At 57.9% G+C, this 23605-nt stretch overlaps 2 protein-coding genes across 2 annotated transcripts; one reads left to right on the forward strand and one right to left on the reverse strand.

The window, feature by feature from the left end:
- Window positions 1-126: 126 nt before the first annotated feature.
- Window positions 127-4849, reverse strand: ARL2 (ARF like GTPase 2). Its single transcript, XM_084236015.1, has 5 exons — window positions 4767-4849; window positions 3131-3241; window positions 2872-3034; window positions 1357-1437; window positions 127-589 (listed from the first exon to the last, which is right to left on the reverse strand). Exons 1-5 carry the CDS (start codon window positions 4829-4831, stop codon window positions 455-457), a joined length of 555 nt encoding a protein of 184 aa, XP_084092141.1. The 5' UTR covers window positions 4832-4849; the 3' UTR covers window positions 127-454.
- A 12860-nt stretch (window positions 4850-17709) lies between these two features.
- Window positions 17710-22365, forward strand: BATF2 (basic leucine zipper ATF-like transcription factor 2; the record flags this gene model as incomplete). The annotated part of the gene is made up of 3 exons (XM_084252426.1): window positions 17710-17748; window positions 19019-19123; window positions 21694-22365. 3 exons carry the CDS (start codon window positions 17710-17712, stop codon window positions 22363-22365), a joined length of 816 nt encoding a protein of 271 aa, XP_084108552.1.
- Between the last annotated feature and the right edge of the window lie 1240 nt (window positions 22366-23605).

The raw sequence follows: 23605 nt of genomic DNA on the forward strand, positions 1-23605 counted from the left end.
CCCTCTGACACAGCAGCGAGTCCCGCCATCGTCACCCACTCCCCCCGGCCCCCTGCTCGACTGCAGGTGCCGGGTCATCTCTAAGCAGTTGAATCAACAAATGATCTGACCAGGAAATCAGGACAATCAGGGCCAGGGAAGGTTTATTCTCACAGCTGAGCAAAGGACAAGGCGCTCAGCCTTGGTAGCAGCAGAGGCAGCCCCTGCCCAGCCCCTGCCCTCCCCCGGTGGTACGGCAGCTGCGCGAGGCCGGGTCAGGAGCCGGGGCAGCAGCCCCCCCACCATGGGAGCTGGCCGGCCACGGAGCAGCAGGAGAGGGCGGCAGTAGCAGCAGCAGGTTACAGAGTGGGGCAGGGAGTGTTAGTGGAACCGGTGGAGGACGCCCACCCCCCCGTGGATGGTGCTTGGTGAAGACCTGGGGCTCTGGACTGCGAGGTGGGGCGTCTAGAGCACTTCAGTCAGTCGTGAAGATGCGGCTGGAAATGTCATCCAGGAGCCAGTCGATGCCGAGCAGCAGGTTCTCCCCGGTGAAGGCGCTGCAGCCTTGGATGCACCAGTGGTGGCTGCGGATGGAGTCCAGCTCCAGGGCCTGGGGATGGCGAGAGGTGCCCGTGACCACAGGCCCTACCTGCCTGTCGCCTCTTGCCTCTCCAGGCCTGAGAGAAATCCACGCCTCCCTCTAGGTCCTGCGCGGACAGCCCCTGCCCCTCGTGGCTCCTGGTCTGTGCACTGACAAGCCAGCATTGCCCCTTAGTATTTGGAGAGAAGCACGGGCACCCGGGCCTCTGCCAGGACCCAGGCACTGTGCGCCAGGCCCGAGATGCGCTCTCATCCATTCCTCCCGGGGCCCCGCGAGCCTCGGCTGTGACGGCTATTGTACTGAGCAGGAAACTGAAGGTCAGAGAGGTTCCGCAACCTGCCTGAAGCCACACAGGCAACCAGTGGCAAAAGCAGGATTTTCACCGCCTTCTTCCTCATTCTGGAGAGCAAGCTCCGGAGTAACAGTTAAGATACAGGTCCTGACCTGTGTTCGAATCCTGGCCTGTCCACTTACTAGCTGTGTGGCTGTGGGACCGTGACCTCTCTAAGCTGGGGTAGGCAAGGTGTTCAGGAGTTAACTGCTGCACAGAGCCCAGCTCACAGAAGGCATGACTTGCCCTCTGGAACACTCTATCTGCAGGGCAGCCTCCCCCCACCCCCCGGGGAGGCACCGCTCCATCCTAGTCATCACTGAGTCTCCAGGGCCTGCACAGGTCCTGCCACCCAGCAGGCGCTCGCTCATAAATGCTTGTATATAAACCAACAAAGCAGGGCTGCCCCCGTCCTCTGCGCGCCTGCGCCACGGCCAGCACTCACCTCGCGGATGGCGTTAGAAGACAGCGCTCCGGGCAGGTCTTGCTTGTTGGCAAAGATGAGCAGGGTCGCTCCAGCCAGGCGCTGGGGGAGAAAATGGAGGAGCAAGGGGGTGGGGGCTCAGAGGGCACCCCGGCCCCTCCTCTGCTGGCCAGAGCATTTGGGGTCCGGGTCGGCCCGGAAGAGTGGGGTCAGGCCCTGTCCTGCGGGGAGAGGCCAAGTGTGCACGTGGCCTTTCGGGCTGCTCCTCTGTGGGGCGAAGGGAGCCCCGGGCCGTGCTGAGGGCCTGGCTCCACCCAGCAGGCACTTCTCTCCTCAGTTTCTTTCCTCTGCCATAAACGGGCAAGGTGACCCCTGGTGACCCACACTTTCCCCTGTGGTCTGCTCCCCTCTGATGACTTGACGTTCACAAAGAATGTGACCCTCCCAGGGGCCCATGGAGACCTGCTGGAAATGACCCTCCCTCTTCCAAGTTCACAAGCCATTTAACTGTTTCGCTCCCAGCAGGCCTCACTCTGCCTGATTTCAGCTTTGTCCATGTCAGTGTTTGTGGCTGGGAGTCCCTCCACTGAGCTGGGTGGACCCAGCACTTCCAAAGGGTACCAGGCCTGGGCTGGGCACTGGACAGCGAGCTCTCGCTGGTCCCGCTGTACCTCTAGAAGGCAGCTACTGTTCTGCCTGGTGACCCGATATCAGTGCTCAGAACAAGCCTGTGGGGGCCTCTGTTCCTGCACAATTATTAACAACTCCCTCTCTCACTCTCAAGGGTCCTGATTTTCAACTAGAAATGCAGTTAGGAACCTGGATCAAACCCTGCAACAGAAAAAGGACACTGATGGGCAAACTGATGAACTCCAAATAAAACCTATGGTTAATAGTAACCAATGTTAGTTTCTCAGTCTTGACCAATCTCCAGCGGTCAGGCATGACGTTACCATTGGGAAGCTGGTGAAGGGTATACATGCGTGTCTTCACAGTCTTTGCAACTTTTCTGAGACTCTAAAATTTTATTTAAAGAAAAGTGTTTTGGTCCAGAAAATAAATGAGAAGATTATCCTAATTATCTTAGAGATGAGGAGGTGGAGGTTTCAGTGAAGTTTTCAGTGAAGTTATGTGCTGACTCCTGAGCTCAGCACCTCTGCCTCCCAAAGCTGCACACACCCTTCGAGTCATTCTCCCAAAGCCAAAGCCAGGTAGGGAAACTGAGGCTCGGGGTGATGAAGTGGTGACTTTGAGGGATGTGAACCCAGGTCTCTTTCTGCAAGTGTGACCTGCCTGTGCCTTGGGCCTCCCTGCACTGGGTACACAAGTGGTTTCTGCTTCCCCAAGAGTGCTGGGCATGTGGTAAGGGCTCAGGGAAGGAACAGGGCCCACCCTAGGTGGCCCTCTGGGGCCACAGAACCCTTGGGGAATCTGCTGATGAAGACGTCCACACGTCCACCTACCTGCATGAAGTATTGGGGTTGTATGCTGATGGAAGCCTGGCTACCCCCCCACTCAGTTGGGTCCCATGCCCACCTCCTCCACCAACAGGCTCTGGAGCTCCCGCTGACAGTCCTGCATGCGCTGGCGGTCAGCACTGTCCACCACCCAGATGAGGCCGTCGGTGCTTTCGAAGTAGTTCCGCCAGTAGGACCGCAGGGACTTCTGGCCACCCACATCCCAAATGTTCAGCTTGAATCTGGGTAGGGAGGGGGGTGGTTGGACTGCCAGCCAGGCTCCTCACCCACCCTCCCTGCCCTGTTCTGGACCAGCCCCAGGGCAGGTCCCTGCTCACCCTCGATGCTCCAGGGTTTTGATGTTGAAGCCTAGCGTGGGGGAGATGGTGTCAATGTCCTCCCCATTGAACTTCTTGAGGATGGTTGTTTTGCCAGCATTGTCCAGGCCACTAGGGGGCGCCAAGTTAAGGAGCAGCCCTGGCATTCTGAAGCGTGGTGACATCACCAAAGTGCCCCCCTTTAGGGGACTCCTCACCTTCCACCATGTAGCAAAGCAATGTGCGGAACCACATGTAAGTGTACAGTAGGACGTGAATGTCTCATCCTGACCCTTAATTCTTCTCACAATATTATCGGAACACCTACTAAGTGCCAGGCCCTCTTCTGGTGCTGGGGGTGAAGGGGTGGTGGAGACAAAGTCCCTGCCTTGCACAGGTGACACCGGAGTGGGGAGACAGTGCATACACATCAGGCCCGTTGAGTGTTAGAGCTCCCACACAGAGGCCGTGCTGGAGGCCGGCGGAGGGGCTTCCTCTCACTTGGCTGTCAGGGAAGGCCTCTCTGAGGGTCTTGAAGTGCGGTAAAAACTACAAGGAGCCAGCTCTCCAAAGAACTGCGGGAGAGCGATCTAGCCAGAGGAAACAGCGAAAGCAAGTCACCCTCACCTGTTTCTGGAATATTCTAAACCCTTTGCTGCTGCATGAGTAAGCAGACAAATGGGCGAACCTGGGTTCTGTAACTGTCCACTTTCAGGTACCAAGTCCTGTTTGTGCGGATGACTCCAACGGTTCAGGTGCCACCCGCTGCCCCTGCTCACGGCCCCTAGACCCTGGGCCCCCCGGACATGCACGAGCTGACTCCGGCATCTCACGCGCCCCCACCGGCCCTCCCGCATCCTCACTCGGCTCCGGCTCCCCGTCAGCTCAGCAAGTGGCCTCCTAGGCCTGTCTCTGCCTGGCCGCGCCCTCCGCTGAGCCAGGTGCCCCAGGCCTCCAGCACCGGGGACTCAGCCGTCGCTTTCTCACGCGCGCTTCTCCACACGGACCGCGCGCCTCGGCGGTGTCTGCTGGCCCCTCCCCCCTCCCCCGCACCGCACCAGTGCGCGGAGGTAGGGTTTGTTTTGCTGTTTCACCCTCGCCCCAGGACGGTGTCCAGCACGCGGCAGGCGCTACGGAAACCCTGGAGGCGAGAACTGTTTTGAAAACATCGCTTTTACGTGATTCGCGCGCATAAACGTGTGCTCGGCCGAGCCGGCGGGGCTCGGGAGGCCGAGGGCGCCCCGGATCGCGGTCGCCGAGGGGAGGGGCGGAGGCGACCGACGCGCCCTCGCGGGGTCGCGGGGTCGGCGGGGCCCCCGGGACGCGGCCTCGGGGCGGGGCCGGGCCCCTCTGACGGGGCTGGGGGGGGGGTCCGAGCCCGGGGACAGCGCGGGCCAGACCCACGGCGGGGGGCGCCCAGCCCCCTCCGCGCCCCGCTCCGCCCGGGCCCCGCGCCTCAGACCCGCACCTCAGGCCGGCGAGCGGCCCCGCCCCCGCCCCCGCCCGCGCCCGCGCCCCCGCCCCCCCCGCGCCGCAGTGTCGGCGCCGCGCGTGACGCACGAAGGGCAGTTGGCGCAGGCCGCCCAGCAGGGGGCGCCTGGCGCCGCCCGTCCGCCGGGGCCCCGCTACCCGAGCGGCTGCGGTTCCGGGAGGATACAGCATGAGCAGGCGCAGCTCCCGCTCCTTCTGCTTCATCTTCTTCAGGATGGTCAGAAGCCCCATGGCCCCAGCAGCCCCCTCCCGGCCGCGCTTCTTCCTCGTCCCGGGACCCCCCCCCGCTGCTCCTATTGGCTAGCGCGCCTGCCGACGGCGCCGCCTATTGGTCGGGCGCGCGGCTGGTCCCGCCCTCGCTTCCACGTGACTGCGCCGCGCCGGCGGGGCCGCGGGGGTCCCCCTAGCGGTGCCGGGGCCTCCTGCGGGGCCGCCCGCGCTAACCCAGCGCCGCCGCGGAGTCGGGGCGAGGGCGCCGCCGTCCTGCCTCCCTGGACGCCGGGCTCGACCGGGAACGGACGCCTGGAGCTCCTGGCTGGCGTCCGGGCCGCACGGCGCGGGGCCGCGCGGGTGTTCGCCCCGAGCCCGCGCCCACGGCCCGGGGTGGCGCCTGGACGCCGGGACCACGGCCGCCCCGTTCGGCACCTCAACCCGCCCGTTCCAGGGCCTCCCCCTTTCCCTGCTCCGGGCATCGGGGCGGTGGCTTTCCTGCCCGGGCAGCGTGTCCAGGCGTGCGGGCGGTCACGGACCCGTCCGTGGCGCGGCGGCGCCCCGTCCCGTGCGGAGAGGGCGGGGGCGGGGCCGGCCGGCGCGAGGGGCCGCCCGCTCGGGGCGCCGCGGGGTCTGTTCCCAGACGCACGATTCTTCCTCCCGCCCGGGGGAGGACTGAGGCTCGCCGGGCACCCGGGGCGGTGACTGGCTTAGTGAGTGTTGGTTGTCAAATGAAGGCCTTTACCCGAGAGTTTCGATGCCTTCCCTCAGCGCTGGCGTCAATAAAGATGAGGAAACTGAGGCCAGGTTGGCCTCTTGGCGGCTTGATTTGACCCCTTCCCCCAGCCTACCACCAGGTAGAGGTGACAGGCACTAAAGCCAGCAAAAGAACCAGCAGCACCAGCTGAGGATACCTGAGCGCTGTGTCATGGTTTGCAAAGCGCTCCACGCTTTCTGCCTCATCCTCCTGGGCAGCCAGGGGCGGCTTGCTTCCTTTTGGTCGGTGGGAGGAGTTCAGAGTTCAAGGAGCTTGCACATCAATTTAAATCCAGGTCTGTTGTCTGGTGAAGGATGGAATTGGACTTGTAGTGAGCTTATATATCCAGGTGTTGATTTACAATGATGCACCCCTGAAATGTATGTTATAATGCACTGTTGCTGCAATGAAAAATTATAAAAAAAATTCATGTCTGGCGGACAGACAAGTGCGCTGTTTTTCTGGGTATCTCCATGGTGTTTGTCTAGAGGAGAAGTATTCTGTGAACTTGACCTCCCATTCTGCAGAAGAAGGCAGTGGGTGTGGCGGGGGAAGGTGGTGGATAGAACGGTTTGGACAGAACGGGGTGCCGAACTGGACCCCCTCAGTCAGTACCATTTGCCCTCCCCCAGTGTCGGGTGAATGAAATCAAATGAGGCTTTTCCCCCGCCTTCCCGCTGCTAGCCTTCAAGGCAGTGTTATAGAGCAGCCCTGATATTGAACGGGTTGCCTGGCTGTGGGTCCTCACCCGCGCGCTTAAAAGGGACTTATTAATACTCCACTGAAGGCACACACAAAAGGTTAATAAAAGGTTTATTTACAAGGGAAAAGGAAATAAGGAAAATGTACAACTCAGGGAGAAAATAGGGAAATAAAGTCTTTACCGCGTCCTACCCGATCCGCCGACCTGGAAACCCAAAGGCACTCTCAGAGCTGGCAGAGAGTCAAAAATGGGGGAACCCCCCCCAAAGCCCACGTGTCTGCTTTTATATCAACCTGGCTGCTTAACCCCACCCTCCGGTCCCAGCCACCTTCCCTTTGGTGGTGATGGGATTTGGAGTTCCCAGTGTCTTTGGCTTTGGCCTGGGGTGGGGGTGGAGTCCACAAAGCCTGTATGGAATTAGCTTTAGGACAGCCTTTTCCCCCTAACAGCAGCACCTGAGGTCTTGCACTGCTCCTAAGCTGCGTGGATGCCTGGGGCCAAGGGGTGTGGGCGTGGGGCATGTGCACCTATGATTACAAACACCTGGGCCCGTAGAGCATGGGCGTGCGCATGTGTAAGTGTGCACACCTGGGCCTAGAAGGTGAGGGGGTCAAAGGGTGGCATCTCTGAGGCGAACACTACAACTGAAAAGAGACTTCACCTGGGCCTACCCGGTGGCGCAGCGGTTGAGCGCTGGGTTGCGAAACTGCCCGCGACCTCTGTGGCGCCAGTTCGATCCCCGGCTGCTCCCCGGCCACCGAAGGAGGGTCCCACATGGCGCGCAGACCTCTCCTGCTGTGCCCGCTGCTCCCCTCAGCAGTGTGCTTCGGTCCTTCTGCCTGCTCTGCTCCCCGCTCTGGCTCTGGTGAATTCTCTCACCCTCCCGCGCTTCTGACTGTACCCAGTGCATGTATAAACAAAACAAACAAACAAATAAAAAAAAAATGCCTCTATTAAAATAATTAAAAAAAAAAAAAGAAAAGAGACTTCACCTATGAGATGATGAGATGAGACAGAGGGAGAATGCCAGAGAGAAGAAAGAACGCTAAGATCAAGGTGGACTGGGAGGCTCGGTTGCTTCCTGAGCCTGCCGGCCCCCCTGCCTGCCTGGCTTTGCATGCCAGCCTCCCTGCCTTGCCGGCCTCCCCGCCTGGTGTGTCTGTGTACCTGGTTCCCTGCTTCAACATTAAAGGCCTGTAAAATCCCACCGAAGGCTCCCAGATTCCTTTACCTGTCTGCCCGAATCCGCAGTGACCCTGCCCAGGGTCGGCTTGCCCTTGACCCAGGCACACATAAGAGAAGCTCCTGTTTGAAGATGTGGAGACCCAACTCAGCTCCCAGTATGAAATGCCCAGACCCTTGGAACCTCTTTCCTGCCTCCCTGAGCCTCCGCTGGTGAAATTCTTGCCCCAGCACATAAACATGGACGTGGACAAGGCAGTTCACTGCCACATGGTTTGGAAGAAATCTGGGTGCCCCAGTAGGGGTTATCACCTGAGCTGGGGTTGTGCCACACGTGGCTGGTGCATTCCATGAAGCCTAAGGAAGAGTGAGGTGGAACTGTAACATACCAGTGTGGAGAGATGGCCACGCTGTGAGCTGTGGATGCAGGGAAAAAGCCAAGTTTAAATCCCTCTTAAATTTAAAAAGTAACCCATTAAAAAGTGTTTTTCAAACTTCGATGCAACCCACTAAACAGACTGAGAAATTAGTGTCTCCAGTAAGTTGAGCCATATGAAACCACTGGTGTTTGTCCTTGTAGGGTAAGTATCCGGCTTTTCTGCCCTGCTGCCATTAGATGAAATGCATGCCTGATGGCGGACACCTGGAGTAGGGTGTGGGCATGTATAGGTGGGTGCACCTGGGTTGAGAGACAGGGCTTGTAAGAGCGGCGTCACGGGGACGCCAGCAGAGTGAAAGAACCACGAGAAAGAAAACCAGCAGAGGAGTAGAGGCCTCGAGAAAACGCCAGAGAGCCCAGAAAGAGCTAAGACTTGCTGGGGGCTGGAAGATCTGCCAGCCTCCCGGCGCCAGCCCCGCCCCCCCGCCATGTACCCGGTCAATTCAATAAAAAGCCTGCAAAAGCCATCAAGGGCTCCAGGAATCCTCCTTCACCCATCTGCTCGGGTCATAGAGATCCTGCTGCTCTGGCCCTTCCAGCCACTACAGTCCTTTTGACCACAGGGCTAGCGGCTTCACGGGCCTCACGCTTGTAGCAAAAACTGAACAGAAAGAAGAAATTACTGCCTTTGTCCGGTAGTAAAGTGAGTAATGACTGAACAACATTTGTTTGGGTATTTCTGTGAATGTGTGTCTGTCTCCCTGGTTGACAACCACGAGAGTTTGAAAATCACTGTCATTCCACCGTAAAGTCTGGCCTGTAGCCCTGCGTCACGAGGAGCACTTCGGAATTGTGCTACTTTATCACGCGCTTTGAAATTCTTGTTTAAACGTCAGGTTCACAACCCTGTCCTGTCTGGGTAGTTGTAGTTCCCCAAGGGCCACATAGAATTCCAATGAATATCAGTTGAAAAAATCTCAAAACTCTGTGAAATAGGAGATCAGCATGTAATTATGTGTAACTTCTAAATAATAATTGCCTGTAAGTAGAAATTGAGGTGGGAGGGCTTTTAAAGACAGCTGTTGGGGCCGAGTGACAAGCTCTATTTTCAATTGCCTCATGGAAAGGAGGAAAAAGTGCTCTCAGGGAAATAAGGAATATCCGAGGAAAGAAAACTGGGAAAAGTCTGTAGAGATGTGTATGTGAGAATTAGCTGTAACCAGGAGTACATGTCTTCACGAGAGAGAACCATGAAGTTAAAATGCCTAAATCCTGAGGGCTTGGAGGAGATCTTGGTGCTCAGAAGGGTGTTGTAATGTCGGGAGAGAATTCTGGGCGCCTTGGAAAAAAGCATGTTAACTAATGTGGGGGAGAAAGATTAGATTTATAGTTTTAAGACATACAGCTTTTTGATCTAGCCAGTCTGCTTCATATATCACTGTTACAATCCTGAGGACAACTAATGAGACTTTTTATTCCAGAACAATCACAGTAAAAGTCAGGGGAGAAGACCTGCTTAAATTATTATTCCTGATCATGAAACATTGGCACGGCATACACATAGTTATTTTTATTTATTTGTGTACATAAATATTTTTAAGTTTGGTCTAGATGAAATTTCTGATTCTTTTCAAGTGTAATGTCCATATTAAGTTGTTTCAAAGAAAGTTACAGTTTTGATGAGTAAAATCCTGGTGATCTATGATGCCAGTTTAATTTTTGGATCACAGGTGCATGACAGGCGCCAGCCAGCACTTGGTGGCAGCATACCCAAGTGTTTACAATTTGTCCTACTAGATAGTAAACAGAGACTTGCCAGGGCAAATGTGCAACCTAATCACTGCAGAGGCAACTGCCCATGGACCACAGCTGTGCCCTGGCCTGCTCTGGGACTGCCAACGCTTATGTCCTTGGAGGCGGTAAGGATCTGAGGGTGGCCCTAACTCCAGTGGATATGCACAACATTCGGGTCACAGCCAGGTGCCTCGAGTGGCCATCCAGAGCCCTCAAGCCACCTCCTTACAGTTCTCAGCCCAGCTGCCTCTCGTGGGAGGCGGAGGCGGTATCCTCTCCAACTTCCAGATGACAGAATGAGCCGTTACTCACCCCTGCCACCCTCCCTAGGGCACATGACATCCTTGGCCCTTTCCAGAACCTCAGGAGTGGGGAAGGGCTTGAAAACCTGAGCTCTTCCAGTGACTGCATCCACGTCTACCCCTCCTGTGCCGGCACCATCCTCAAGAGCAAGGCGGTGCCGACGGCTTTGTGCCTCCCCCAGTCTGGGCTGGTGAACAGAGAGGGGAGGTAGATGCTGTGTCTTCACTGAGCCACCCGAGAGCAGGTTCCACCATTCCCGCCAATGGACAGGTGAAGCAGCGGCTCTGCTCACTGCACTGCTGCAGCCGCCTCTGAGCCGGCTTCCCTGTTACCCCCACCCCAAAGGAGAGCCGCCTTTTGTGGTGTCTGCTCCCGGAGGCTTCAGCCCTCTGAGGCTGCTCCCTGTATCTTTCAAAGTTTGAGCCCAAAATCTTCAGAGACCTACACGGTCCTGCACACATGGTCCTGCGGCTCTCTGCCCCCAGGCCTGCTCCCGCCATGGCCAGCCCTCCAACCAGCCGGCACCAGCCTCCGCCACTGCCCCAGCGCACCCCTCCCGCCACCGCCGCCTCCCTCCTCACGTCTTGGCGCAGGTGTCTCAAAAACACTTTTGTTCGGCTGTCTCAGGGAGGCCCCCCCACTACCCTTATTTGAATTTCAAACTGCTTCATCCCACACCCCCCAAATCCTTTCCTCAGCTCGCCCCATCCCCGGGGCTGAAGGCCTTCAACCAGCCGCTACCATTCGCGGGCTTGATTGCCTCCGTTCTCCCACCCTCCGCCCCACTGGGACGCACACTCCGTGAAGGCAGGGATTCGGGTCTTTTCGTTTTCTAAATCCCATCAGAGGTGACCTGCCACATTCCTTCACTTCACGGGTAGGAGCCACACCCGGGGACCTGCTGCCCTGCCCCGATTCTGCGCATTCGCAGAGGCCTGGAGTCTGGCGGCACTTGAGTGCAGTGAGCCCTGCTCTCCAGGCCCCTTCCCCAGCCTCTCCCAGGTGAGGGCCCCCTCCTGGCTCCAGGAGCTCTGGCTGGGAACCTGAGGTTTGCCTCCTGCCGGCTGAGGCGCCCTGCGTGGCTCCACTGCAGGGCGAGATGCCAGAAGGGCACGCTGGAGCAGCGCAGAACCTGATCTGCCGGTTCTGCCTCCGCCTGGGCCTTGGGTCAGGTGCCCTCCTCTGGCTCAGCCTCAGTTTCCTCAGCGGAGACTGGGTGGATGATATTGGATTATAGTATCCTGGTTGCCAACACGGAGCTCCTAAAACCCTCGTAAATTCCTAGGTGATAAGAGCGCTCGGGCATCTTCTGTCCTGATGCTTGGTCTTTGACCCCGTTCCTGACACGACTCCTGAAGGCGTGGTCATTTCCTGCGCAATGGGAGTGTCTTTGTCTAATGAGACAACACGGAGGGGGGCTTTCCTGGGTGGCCCCTGGGTGAGGGCAGGGGCCCAGAAAGGCCCTGTTATGATTAAAGCTTGGGATTTTCAACCCCGCCCCCATTCTCTTCAGAAGGCAGAATGTGGAGCTCATGTTCTAGCACACCCACGTGATGATTCCTGAAATCCCAAAAGTTTGGGTTCAGAGAGTTTCCAGGCAGGTGGACACATCCACACCGGAGGGGCACGCACCCCACCTCCGTGGGGATGGAGCTCCTGTGCGCGGCTCTCCCTCTGGGTGTCCACCTGTGTCCGCTGTCACACCCTGCGTGTCCCCCTGAGTCCTGTGAGCTGAGGTAGCTTGTTCATCAAGGCCAGGGAAGCACAGGCGACCACCTGGGCTGGGACTGGGGCCCAGTCCCTGTGGGATCTGACACTATCCAGTACACGTGTCAGGGTCCAGGTCAAGAGTAGGATGCTCCGTTGGTGTCTCACAGGACTGCTTGCTGTGGGGTAAAATCACTCTGCCCACCCCCGTGACCTGAAGAGACGTGTGCTGTGAGACAGGCGACCCCAGGGGAGAACTGGGGTTCTCCCTACCCAGGAGGGCTGGGGGTGTTTCCATGGAACAGTCTCTAAATCACTAGGTTCTCTGACCCATTTCTGAGCTGCCAACCAAAGCTCTGGACACCCTCCCTCAGTCCAAGTCTTCGGCGCTGAGCAAGCCGCCTCTCGTCTGCGGCCTGCCCTCTGCCTCCCCCTTCCTTACCCCATGGCCCAGGCTGGTCACTTTTGGCACCAACCTCCCAGCGAGGCCCTCCTGTCCCTCCAGCTTTCTGGGAACTGGGGAATGAACAGATAAGGGGGTGAGGCCTGGAGGAGCGGGAGGGCCTCGCCAAGGCCCCTGACAGTTCCTTCTCACCAGCTTCCAGGATCTCAGCAGGGTGCCAGCCTGGGCTTCGCTGGCAAGGGTTTTACCTCAGGTTTATAGACATGGATGCCAGGGTCTGCCCAGGGTCATACAGAGACCAGCAACTGAGCCTGCCTGGGACTCAGACCACCACGGTCACATCCCACAGTGCGCCAGGAGGCCGCGGGCCCTTCCAAGCTCAGCTGTTTATTATTCATGCTCCCTGCCCACTTCCGAAAGTTCCAGTCGGCTTCCAAGAAAGATGTGCATGTTAAAGGAATAGCAGAGAATCGAAAGCACCAGCTTTGGAGGTGGCAGGGGGCCTAGCTGTGCCGGGAACACTGGGGACGGGACCGGGCGCCAGCTCCTGCTAAGGACCAGGCGGTGATGGTGTCATGGAGCCCGAGTGAAGTCACCCAGTTCCCGGGAGGTCGGCTCTTTGCAGGTTCTAGCTTTTGTGACTGCTCACGAGGGATTGTGGTAAAAATCGGCCCCTCAGCGGGACTTGGCTGTCCCGTGCACATGGAACTTCCTCCCCAACTTGGTCAGCTGCGAAACTGGGCAGAGAGCCCCAAGAGAGGCGGGTGTGCTCATAGCTGAACCCCAGCCAAGGTGGCGTCAGCCCAGCATTTGCTTCTCCTTGTTGGGCCCCTAGCACCCAATGCCCCGGAGTTGCTCCTTCTCACCCTGCATCCCTGTGGTTGAGACCTGGGGTGGGCCTGGCTCCTGCCTGTTAATTTTACCTTATCTCTTGGCCACAGTGAATGATGTCAGGAATGGCCTCCTGACTCAAGCTGGACCAAGGAGACCCCACTGGGTTGGAACTTTTGGGAAAGCGGCAGAGAATGCACCCTCCTCCCAGGGCAGCTTGGCTGGTGTTTCTGATGCCACCTTACTAGCCCGAGTGCGTCCTGCCTGAGCCTGGAGCCGGCCCAGACGAGAGCTGATGCGGAGACACTGACTGCTGATGATGCTGTTTGAACATCATGATCCAGCCGTGCCTGAAGCTGGGAACACTAGTCTTGTCACCAACTTAGATCCTGTAATGCCAAGAAGGGAAATCCTGATTTCCCTTCCCTTATTGGGACACCTTTGTAAAGATGAGCAATTTTGAGTAATTTACATCAAATTTTAAATGCTCTGGGCCTCCCTGGTGGCCTTGTGGTTATCTCAGTGCTATCACCGCTGTGGCCTGGCCTGAATTCAATCCCTGGCCAGGGAGCTGACCCACATGGTGCAGCAAACCTCTCCTGTCTCCCCGCTGCTCCCCTCAGCAGTGTATTTCAATCTGCCTGTTCTGTTCCCCACTCTGTTTCTGGTGAATCCTCTCACCCTCCGTACCTCTGGCCTGTACCCCAGTTCTTCTACACAAAAATAAAAAAAATAAGCTTTAAATGCTCCCTTATACAGTTGGACACAATCGTTAACTTTTTTTCTTTTAAAGATGTATTTCATTAGGATGGCGCGGCTGACCTCTCCTGCCGTGCCCGCTGCTCCCCTCAGCAGTGTACTTCGTCAGTCTGCCTGTTCTGTTCCCCGCTCTGGCTCTGGTGGATCCTCTCACCCTCCCGTGCTTCTGACTGTACCCAGTGCTTGTATAAATAAATAAATAAATCTTTAAAAAAAAATGTATTTCATTAGAAAAAAAATCCTGTTCTTACATTCTACCATTTTTTTCCTCAAAGTAAATAATAATGAAATCAAACCTGTAGTGAACAACAAAATCATCAGATACTTGTTAAGCACCTTTTTTAAAAGTCTAGCACATATTTATGTGACTTGTTCTGGGCTGGCTCTGCTCGAAGCCTTTGCATATGTTGCTCATCACAGCCTTACATCATTATCCCCATTATCCCCATTTTACAGCCAAGGCATCAAGAGGCTAGTTAAGTCACTTGCCTGAGATCAAGTACCAGGCCCCAGGATCAAACCTGATTCCTGGAAAGCTGCCTCTGACCTCCCAACAGGAAGTCTCCCTCCAGCCTGCAGCCACCCTCATGGGCAGGTGGCCTCCTGCCCTCCCTGCCAGCTGATGTGCTGGGTGTGAGCCCGACTCTGCTGGGTTGTAAACTCCTCCCAGCTGAGGCACAATATCCACGCAGGCCCATAGCAGTTGGGAGTGGGATGTGGACAGCCAGCCTCGAGCCCCCATCATCTGAAGCTCCCTAAGGAAGCCAGGCCTTAAATGAAGGGTACATATTGTAGCAGGGCTAGAAAAAGGGGTCCTCATCCTGTGCAACTGGAGCCCCCACGTCTCTGCAACCCTGGGAGGTCGGAAGGAATCAGGACAGGGCATCAACGCACCTGGCTTCTCCCAAACCAGCTGGGCAACCTCCCTTCCCTGAGCCTCAGTTTCCTCACTGGTAAAATGAGCAGGTTGATTCAGGAGCCTCCCAGGAACCTGGGATAGGCCCCGTGGGAATGAGTAGAGCAGAAGTGCTTTCGTTCATCCAGGAAGCGTTTAAAGCTCTCAGCTGGCTGGACTTAGGTTCGTGTTCTCATTAATTGAACACCTGCCATGTAGGGATGCAGGGGACACTTCAGAGAATGTGACAGGCTTCCAGCTAGGCCTGCAGGATTTGGGCTTCGAGGACAAGCCCTTGGAGAAGGACCGAGGGTGTGGGGGAGATTGCTGTATCCTCCCTCCAGCGATGCCCCTTCCCGCGGTAGCCGTGCCTCTTTGGGCACTGGTTTCCTCCCCTTTTGAGGGAGCACATGGACTGGATGGCCCCGGAGCCTGCCCTGCCAGCCCAGGGAGGCCTCCGCCTCTTTCGGGAAGCCTGGCACAGCCGTTCCTGGTTAAACATTACCTGCTCTGTGCCCCTCCCTCCCTGCCACTCCTCAGGGAGATCAAGCCATAAATGCTGCCTTCTGGCTGCTTCCGTCTTCCTCCAAGGTCATGGCCTCCCTGGAGTGGCCTCAGCACATTTCCATCTGCCGTGGGGTCTGGAGAGAAGACGGGGGTCCAGGGCAGGGCCTGGGGGTGGACAGGGACATAGGGCCCGAGCCACCCTCCCCCAGGTGTTTTTTCTTGGTTACATCATGCTCTGGCTGCCCCATCCTTCCCTGTGGGCCTCATGGGCTGGGTTAATGAGCCCCTCAGGTGCCCGCCTCAGGCAAGAGGCCCCAGACCTCCTGGTTTCTGGGAAACAAGTGTATTCAGAGACATTGGGGCAGCCTTACTGCATGGGGTACCTCCTCAACTTCCTTAGGCCAAGCAAGGTAGGACAGGCCCAGCTATCAAACCCAATCCCACCCACATGGCCATTTTCAACTATGAGCCTGTTCATGGGAATGGATTCTCAGCTGGTGCTACTTGATAACAGGTGAAGATCTTATCTCCTTTTGGCCCATCCTCCAAACAGTGTTGTAACCCTAGCGCATGTGTGTATGATTTCTCTCTCATCCCCAGCGTACGTGAGGGAACACAGGGGCTCCTGGCCATTGAGCTGGTGGGGAGCGTGCCAGGCATCAGGGCCAAGTCTTCTGACTCTAAAGCCCAGATTGGGTTCATGTCCAGTGCCAGGTGCAGTAGGGACTGTAATTGCCCTGCTCAGGACAGACATTACCAACCAATCCCAGCATGGCAGACATGGCTAGTCAATTGCAGCTCTCTTCTAATAATTTCAGGGGCAGCTGGTGAACTGCTGAACACGATGCACCAGACACCACTGCCCAGCAGAAGCTCAAGTCCACTGTATCTGCCATTCCTGTGACCTCACACCCCTGGTCCTGAAACCTCAGGACTCAGACACGAACCCCAGATGCCCTAATTGCCAGGTCAGGCCCTTTTTGCTGCACATCAGCCGCTGCTGGACAGGGCGCGTGCCTCCTCAGTCCTCCCAGTGGGTGTCCTCTCTATACACCAGCTCCCAGAGAACCACCTCGTTGGTTTGCCCTGGGGCTTCGGGGTTCAAGGTACTTAGTAAAAGTTTTTACTAAGAAACATTTCAGGTATACTCCAAAGTGTGGATAAAAATACTGTTACAGGGCCTCCCCGGTGGCGCAGTGGTTGAGTGCTGGGTTGCAAAGCTGCCTGGAGCCTCTGCGGCGCCAGTTCGATCCCCGGCTGCTCCCCGGCCACCAGAGGAGGGTCCCTCATGGCGCGCAGACCTCTCCTGCTGCTCGCTGCTCCCCTCAGCAGTGTACTTCAGTCCTTCTGCCTGCTCTGCTCCCTGCTCTGGCTCTGGTGAATTCTCTCACCCTCCCGCGCTTCTGACTGTACCCAGTGCTTGTATAAATAAACAAATCTTTAAGTAAATAAATAAATAAAATACTGTTACAGAGGGCCTCCCTGGTGGGGCAGCGGCTGGAGTACAGTGCTGTGGAGCTGTCCACAGGCTCTGTTGTGCGGGTTCAATTCCCAGCCGGCCAGGGAGGTGACCCACATGGCGGGGCAGACCTCTCCTGTTGCGCCCGCTGCTCCCCTCAGCAGTGTTTTCGGTTGTCTGCCTGTTCTGTTCCCTGCTCGGTCTCTGGTGAATCCTCTCACCCTCCCGTACCTCTGGCCTGTACCCCAGTTCGTGTATAAATAAAATTAAAAAAAAAAAAAATTGTCACGGAGAACTGTACTCCCAGTTTAAGCAGTACAACACCAGACACATGATCGAAGCTTCTGTGTGTCCCCTGCAGCAGCCCCCATCTCTCTTTGAACTTTGTGTTTCTCATGTGAGTGGTCCAAGTCTTTTTGCTGTACCTGGGGACCTCACCTGCCTTCATTCATTCAGTCTTTGCAACAGAGTCATTTTTATCTTCAATTTACAGATCGGAAAACTAAGGCACAGAACTGTGGACGTCCACTCTGGGAATCACAGAGTTGGGAGCCACCCTGGCTGCTCCCTGCCGGCCGCCACTCTCCTGCTGGGAGCCTGTTGTCAGAAAACCCGCTAGTTCATCCATCTGTTCTCCTAGTGAAGGGCACTGCTTATTTTTGCAGATATGCTCAATGTTGGTCTCAGAGGGTTTGGGGGTGGTTTGTTTAATTCCTACATGAAGTCTGTGAGCAGATATTTGTATCATCTTCCCACACTCTCTGCTGATGAGGAAACTAAGGCCAAGAGAGGACAAGGCACCTCAAATATGCACAGCTCCAAGGTGCCAGAGGCGGGCTGTGAACTCTGGCTCCCCAAACCACAGCCCACATGAACCCTCTGTCCCCACTGGCTTCTCCTTTCGGCTCTGTCCCTCCAGAGCCTTCCCCCGAGCACCCTGTCTATACCTGGCTACCTACCTCCCCTTCCCTCCCAGAGAAGGGGCTGGCCGGAAGGCCAGTTCATGTTAGGAAGTTCCAGACACGTGAGCTAACCCGAGCCAGGGATTCTGAGCAGCCGGTGCCTTTAGGAGAAACTGAAACTCGCCTCGTTGGGGGCGGAGTGGTCACTGTGGATTTAAAGAGCCGCCACTTCCTTGGGCCCCCAGAGGGCACTGGGAGGTCACAGCGACTGAGGGACGCCCCAATCCAACGCGAGCTCCTGCTCCCCTGCTCTAAGCCATGCACCTCTGCGGGAGCGACGGGCTGCTGCCCGGGACAGTGAGTACAGGGGGCCAGGGGCAGACTGAGAAGGGGATCCCCAGTGTGCCTGAAGGGAGGGATGGGATCAGAGCTCCTTGCCCTGGCTCTGTCCCCATGTGCTGTGTGACTCTGGGCTCCACATACCCCCTGTCTGGGCCCCAGTTTCTTCTCCTGGAAAACCAGGGGGTTAGAATGAGGGCTTTCCAGCTCTGGGGGTGCAGATCCGGCCTCCATTTAGAACCCCTGGAGACTGCCCTCTCCTTCCCCCCTGTTCTCCCCACTCTGCCTTGAGGAATCTTCTCTTTCCTCCCCAAAGGATCTGGCCATGTTCCCCTTGGAGGTCCTGGCCCTCTCCCAGGGCCAGGTAGCAGGGCCCATCCCTCTCTCACTGTGGGCTCCCTGCCCCCAGCTCTGGTCCTTTGCTCTCACCCGCCGCCCCTCCCCCACCCCCACCCCCCAACACCTGGATAGGCCCTGCTGTGGCCATGGACTGGGGAGCTGAGAGTCCTCAGCAGGGAGCCAGCATCTCCCTACCCTCAGAGCTCCCCTCCCCGGGCACTGGCTGGGGGGCTTGGCCTGGGAGGTATTCAACATTCCCTCTCCCTGGACCCTCCGGAGCTTGGGGAGTTTAAGTATTTCCTCCAAGCTTCCTGGACCCCTGGGTCAGGGGGAGTCACACTGGCTGCTTCTGTGTCTATTCATGAATAACCTGAGGGCAGGGGCTTTGCCTGTTTCCTTTGCTGCTGTGCCCACCTCGCTCAGTGCCTGGCACATGTGGGTGTTCAATAAATGCTTGTTAGGTCGATGAAGTGAGGCTCTGGGCCTGCTCTGGACACAGGCCAGTAGAGCCCAGCCAGGCCGGCCCTGCCCTGACGCCCACACAGCCAACACCAGGCAGAGGTGCCAGCAAGTGCGGCGCTGACCACCCCACCCCGGCTACTGTTCTCTGACCTTGAGGAAGGCACTTCCAGGCCTCCAGGGTACAGATGAGGTGGCCCAGAGCCGCACAGCTGCTCAGGAGAGGTGTGTGGGTGTAAAGTCAGTATGGTTCAAATCCGAGGTGCCCCGCTGCCAGCACGGCCTCCCCAAACCTGCGCTGTCGGCGGGACATGTGGATGAGGCTGGCAGGCCAGGGAGTCTGCTGTGCCTGCGATGGGGGTGTGGGCGCACAGGGAGGCAGAGGTGGCTTTGGGAGAAAGTCACCCCCCAACCAATAAACTCGGGATGGGTTGGCCTTTTGGAACAGCTGCCCCTCCAGGCCCCTGAGGCCCTGCCTCCCGCCCTGCAGGACCCCTTGGAGCATCAGAAGCAGCTGAAGAAGAAACAGAAGAACCGGGCGGCGGCCCAGCGCAGCCGGCAGAAGCACACGGACAAGGCGGATGCCCTGCACCAGGTGGACTTCTCCCCCACCCCCGACTCCCCCCCCCACTTGCCCGCAACCTCTCTCCACCCTGGCTCTAGGTGCCAGAGTTGCCAGAGTTTGGAGGGAAGTCTCTGGGTGCACCGAGTGTGAACCGTGTGCCAGATAAGCGTGGGGGCCTAGGGACACAAAGGCGGCGGGGGCAGCAAGTAGAGGCCAAGAGCCAGACTCCAGCGCACTGATCTGCTTCGAGTCAGCCCCTGCCCCCTCCCCGCAGTTCCCACCTCCTGAGGCCCCATCAGGCCCCGGAAGGGAGTGGCAGTGCAATTCATCACTGTCTGCCAGGCTTCTGAGTGGGTGACCGAGACCACACAATGAGGGGCTGGCGTTGGGGCTCCAGCAGTGAAGCTCATTAGCTGCAAGTCGCTTCCTCCTTTGAGCTCTGCTGTGCTGGTCCGAAGACAGAGGTAACCGGCCCTGCCTGCTGGGGGACCCCGTGGAGGCTGAAGGAGGCAAAGGAGCCCAGCGGGGGAGGGGCGGGCTCGACTTGACTTTGCTGGTAACCTGACCCTTGGCCCCCACTTCCTCTGCGAGGAGAAGGAAGGTAAAGAGCTGGCCCTAGGGAGGGCTGCACGCTCCTTAGTCCTTCTGCTCAGGAGTAAAATTCACAGCCCACCCGCCCGCCCGCCCGGTGCTCTCTGCACCCCCTCCCCTCACTGCACTCCCCCTGGACTAATATCCTGCACCCAAATCTCCCTGTTCCTCACTGGTCAGCCTCAGGGGCTCTGCCCTGCCTGTTCCCCTGCCCTCAGACATAGCCCAGTCAGATCCTCAGTCCTATTGGGTTTTGCCTAAGAAAGGCTTTTCGAAACCGTGTGAATAAAGAGACCCCCTTGGGTTACTCCCAGTACTTTCCTTGTTGGCACCAACCTCTTACCTATTCCATTGCTGGCTGCTTGTCTCCAGCACCAGATGTGAGTGCCAGAAGGGCGGAGAGCTGCTCCCTGCTGTTTCCCTGTCAGCCAGAACAGTGCCTGACAGACAGAAGAGAGAATTCCCGGTGGAACAAATGATAGAGTCAGAACTCAGTGCTCTGAGAACACAGGCAGGGCCCGCAGCTGAAAGTTGGGGAAAGTCTGACCTGGCTTTGAAGGATGAGCAGGAGTTTTCTAAAAACATGAAGGAAAGAAAAGGTCTTATGGGCAGATGGAATGGCCCTGGCTCCAATGAGGCCTGAGGCCCGAATCGCCCTGCCTGGCACCAGGCAGACCCTCTAGGCCTCACCCTCCATTCCTTCCAGAAGAGCCTGCTGAGTGGCGCCTGCAGCCAGGCACAGCTGTGAGCAGCGGGCATGCAGCTGTGAGCATAGCAGACAGAAGCCCACCCATAGCCCCGGGGCTCGTATTCTCATGGGGTTCCCCGATAGACAAATGCTCCAAGAAATATTTGGGATGTCGCGTGGTGATAAATGCTGTGAGGAAAAACAAAGCCAGAGGAAAGAAGGGAGTGGGTGATAGTAACTTCACGGGGGCGCTTTCGCCGAGTGGGTGGCATTCAAACAGTCCGAAGGCGGCAAATGAATGCACAAATGAACAAGTGAGTAGGTGACTCAATTTCTGCAGGCGAAAGCCTTAGAGAATTTAGGTGCAGGGGGATCTGGGGACGGGTCTTTAAAACATCATCCCACGTGCAGAGCCTGGGATGGGGCTGTGGGGCCCTGAGGCCTGTTGGACCTTGGCGTCCAGGACCTGAACACCCTGCCGTTTCTTTGCAAACCTGTCCACAAAGGGGTGAGGAGGGGAAGGAAGCCAGGGGCCGCGGGGCTGGCCTTTGGCCCCATGGGCCGGGGCACTGAAGCTCTGTCTGTGTTTTCTGTCATCCTAAATGGCTGCTCAGATGTGCACCTGGTGGCTGTCGGGCTTCTCAGAGTCCATGCTGGTTCTGGGACATGGGGCTGGGCACACCCCTGGCTGCCAGCCTGGAGGACAAGCTCCTCCCCAGGCTGTGGTGGGCAGTTCTGGGTGCCCAGACGTCCAGCAGGAGCATAAGGGGTCTAGAGGCGGCCAGGACAGAATGACACCTAAGTTGCGGCATCTGGATTTGCCCTGGGCGGGGGCGGGTGTGTGTGTGTGTGTGTGTGTGGTGCTGCATGAGCATCCAGACAGAAGGGACAGGAAGGGTGTTGAGGAAGCAGCGTCCCTTTGAGGGACAGGAAGGGCAGGGGGGCAGGAGATCAGCCCGGAGGTGTGAGAGGTGGTTCGGGCACGGGGAGTCCACAGGACCTCTAAAAGGCCTCTAGTGTGCAACAAACGACACAGGCATCCAATGGCTCCCCTGGAACGAGGGGGGTGGGGCACCAGTGAAGAGGCTGATGGAGATCCCAGGCTGGTGGAGGCAGAGGATGGAGAGCAGGCAGATCTGGGCCCGACTCTGATGTGGAATGGGGGAGCCTGGCTGGGTGGTGCAGGGGGTGGCTGGTCAGAGTAGTCAAGGGCTCCCCATGAGGACGCTTGGATGGTGGTGGTGGTGCCTTTTCCCTGAGTTGAGGGCCCTGGGAGTGGGGACAGGCTGCCTCACTCCCCCATCTGTTCCCAAACCCGCAGCAGCACGAGTCTCTGGAGAAGCATAACCACGCCCTGCGGAAGGAGATCCAAGCCCTGCAGGACGAGCTGGCTTGGTGGAGCCGGACCCTGCACATGCACGAGCGTCTGTGCCCCCTGGATTGTGCCCCCTGCCCTGCTCTGGAGCCCTCTGGCTGCTGGCGCCAGGCTGAGCAGCCCTCCGGCCCCAGGACCCAGGGGCAACCAGGCCTGCTGCCCTCCCCCGGCTCCTCTTCGTTGGCTCAGCAACTCTCTCCAGACCCGCAGCCGCACAGTCCCCCTGGCCTTCTCCTGTCCCCTCCGCCCTCCGTGCCCCTTGGCCCCACTGCAGTCACCACACCTGCCCCTCAGGTCTCCCCCAGCCCTGCCGCTCAGCTGTCCCCCAGCCCTGCCCAGTCAGCCTCATCCCCTGGCTCTAGCCTGCTAAGTCCTTCCTCTCAGTTCAACTCCCTCCTGTCCAGTTCACCAGCCCAACCTGCCCCCCCACAGCCCTTTGGGCGGGAGCACCCCACGAGCGGGAAGCTGGGGACCCTACTCCACTGCCCCTCAGCTCCTCGGGGTCAGGGCAGGGACGGTAAATCTGCTTTCTTGGTGTCTGATTTGCAGGGGCTGGAGCCCAGCCCCCACCCCCTCCTGGCCTTCCCCATGCTGGCCTCTGCTCAAGTCTACTTCTAACCGGCCCTGGAGCTGGGCTGGCCCTTCCTCGGGCTCCAGAAGCAGCTGCAGCACATGGACATCTCCTCCATGGCCACTGCAGACTGCCCTCTTGGCTGACTGACTGGCCCAGAGTTTCCCCAGGGGAAGGAAGTCATCATGGCGTGCTCACCACTCTGCCAGGCCCTGTCCTGGCCACGATCTTATTTCAACCTCATGGACATCCTTCAGATAAGGACATAGAAGCTCAGGAAAGCCAAGTGACCTGTGACCTGTCCAATGTCATGCAGCCTTTCTGGGACCTAAAACAGCAGCCTTGGCTTATCCTGGCCCAGCACAGGCCCACCTGGGGCCAGAGTCCTGGAAGCCGAGGGCTGGGCGAGCGGCCTTAGGTGCTGAGCTGGGGAGCGGTTCTCCCTCGACTTTGTGACTCCCAGCCCCGAAACCTACCCTCACTGGGGCTGGTCCGGAGCCCAGGCCTGGGTGGGGAGATGCCCAGCAGGAGCTGGAAGGGGTCTCCAGTGCCAAGGTAAGCGTTGGCAAGAAGCCTGGAGCCATACCCAGGCCTTGGGAAGATTCTGCAGAGTGAGCGCTCCAGGCTATTCCCAGAGAGCTCACTGGCCCTGGCAGGTGGGCTCCAGCCTGTCATTCATGTCACACATAGGAACAGCCCAACGACAGACGAGGGGAGCACCAGGAGCACAGGTGCAGGCTGTCCAAGCAAGTGCTAGACTTGAACCCGGCAGCGGGGAGACTGTGTCTCTCTAGTACCACCTCTGTCCTGGGCAGCCCCAGACCTGCATTACCCTCAAGCTCCCAGAGCACCACCCCTCCTTGCTCTTTGACCTGATGGCAGCTGGGAGAGCAGGAGCAGGGAACAGGCGGGAGCTCAGCTGCAGCGTCTGCTCCAAAGGCTTTTCACTCCCACCCAGCCAGGTGCTGTGAGGGGCTTGAGAGAGAGACTGAAGCTCTTCACCCAGACTTCACACGCAAGCAAGCAGACACCAGGCTGAGTTTCACTCACCCCAGGCGGCTGAGCATAAGTCTCAGCACATATGTTATGGTAAAAAAATTAAAGTGTTTTCCAATTCTGTTTGCCTTGCCTGTTGTTTAAAGCTCTAGCTGTGCTCTGGAGTGTTGAAGCCCAAGGACCTTTGAAAGAAGAGGGAACCATCTAGAAACTTAGATGTGGGAATCCCTTATGGACTGCCTAACCCACCCCTCCCCCACATTACAGGTGAGGAAACTGAGGCCCAGAGAC

Source organism: Talpa europaea, assembly GCF_964194135.1.
Source record: "Talpa europaea genome assembly, chromosome: 1".
Lineage (NCBI taxonomy): Eukaryota > Metazoa > Chordata > Mammalia > Eulipotyphla > Talpidae > Talpa > Talpa europaea.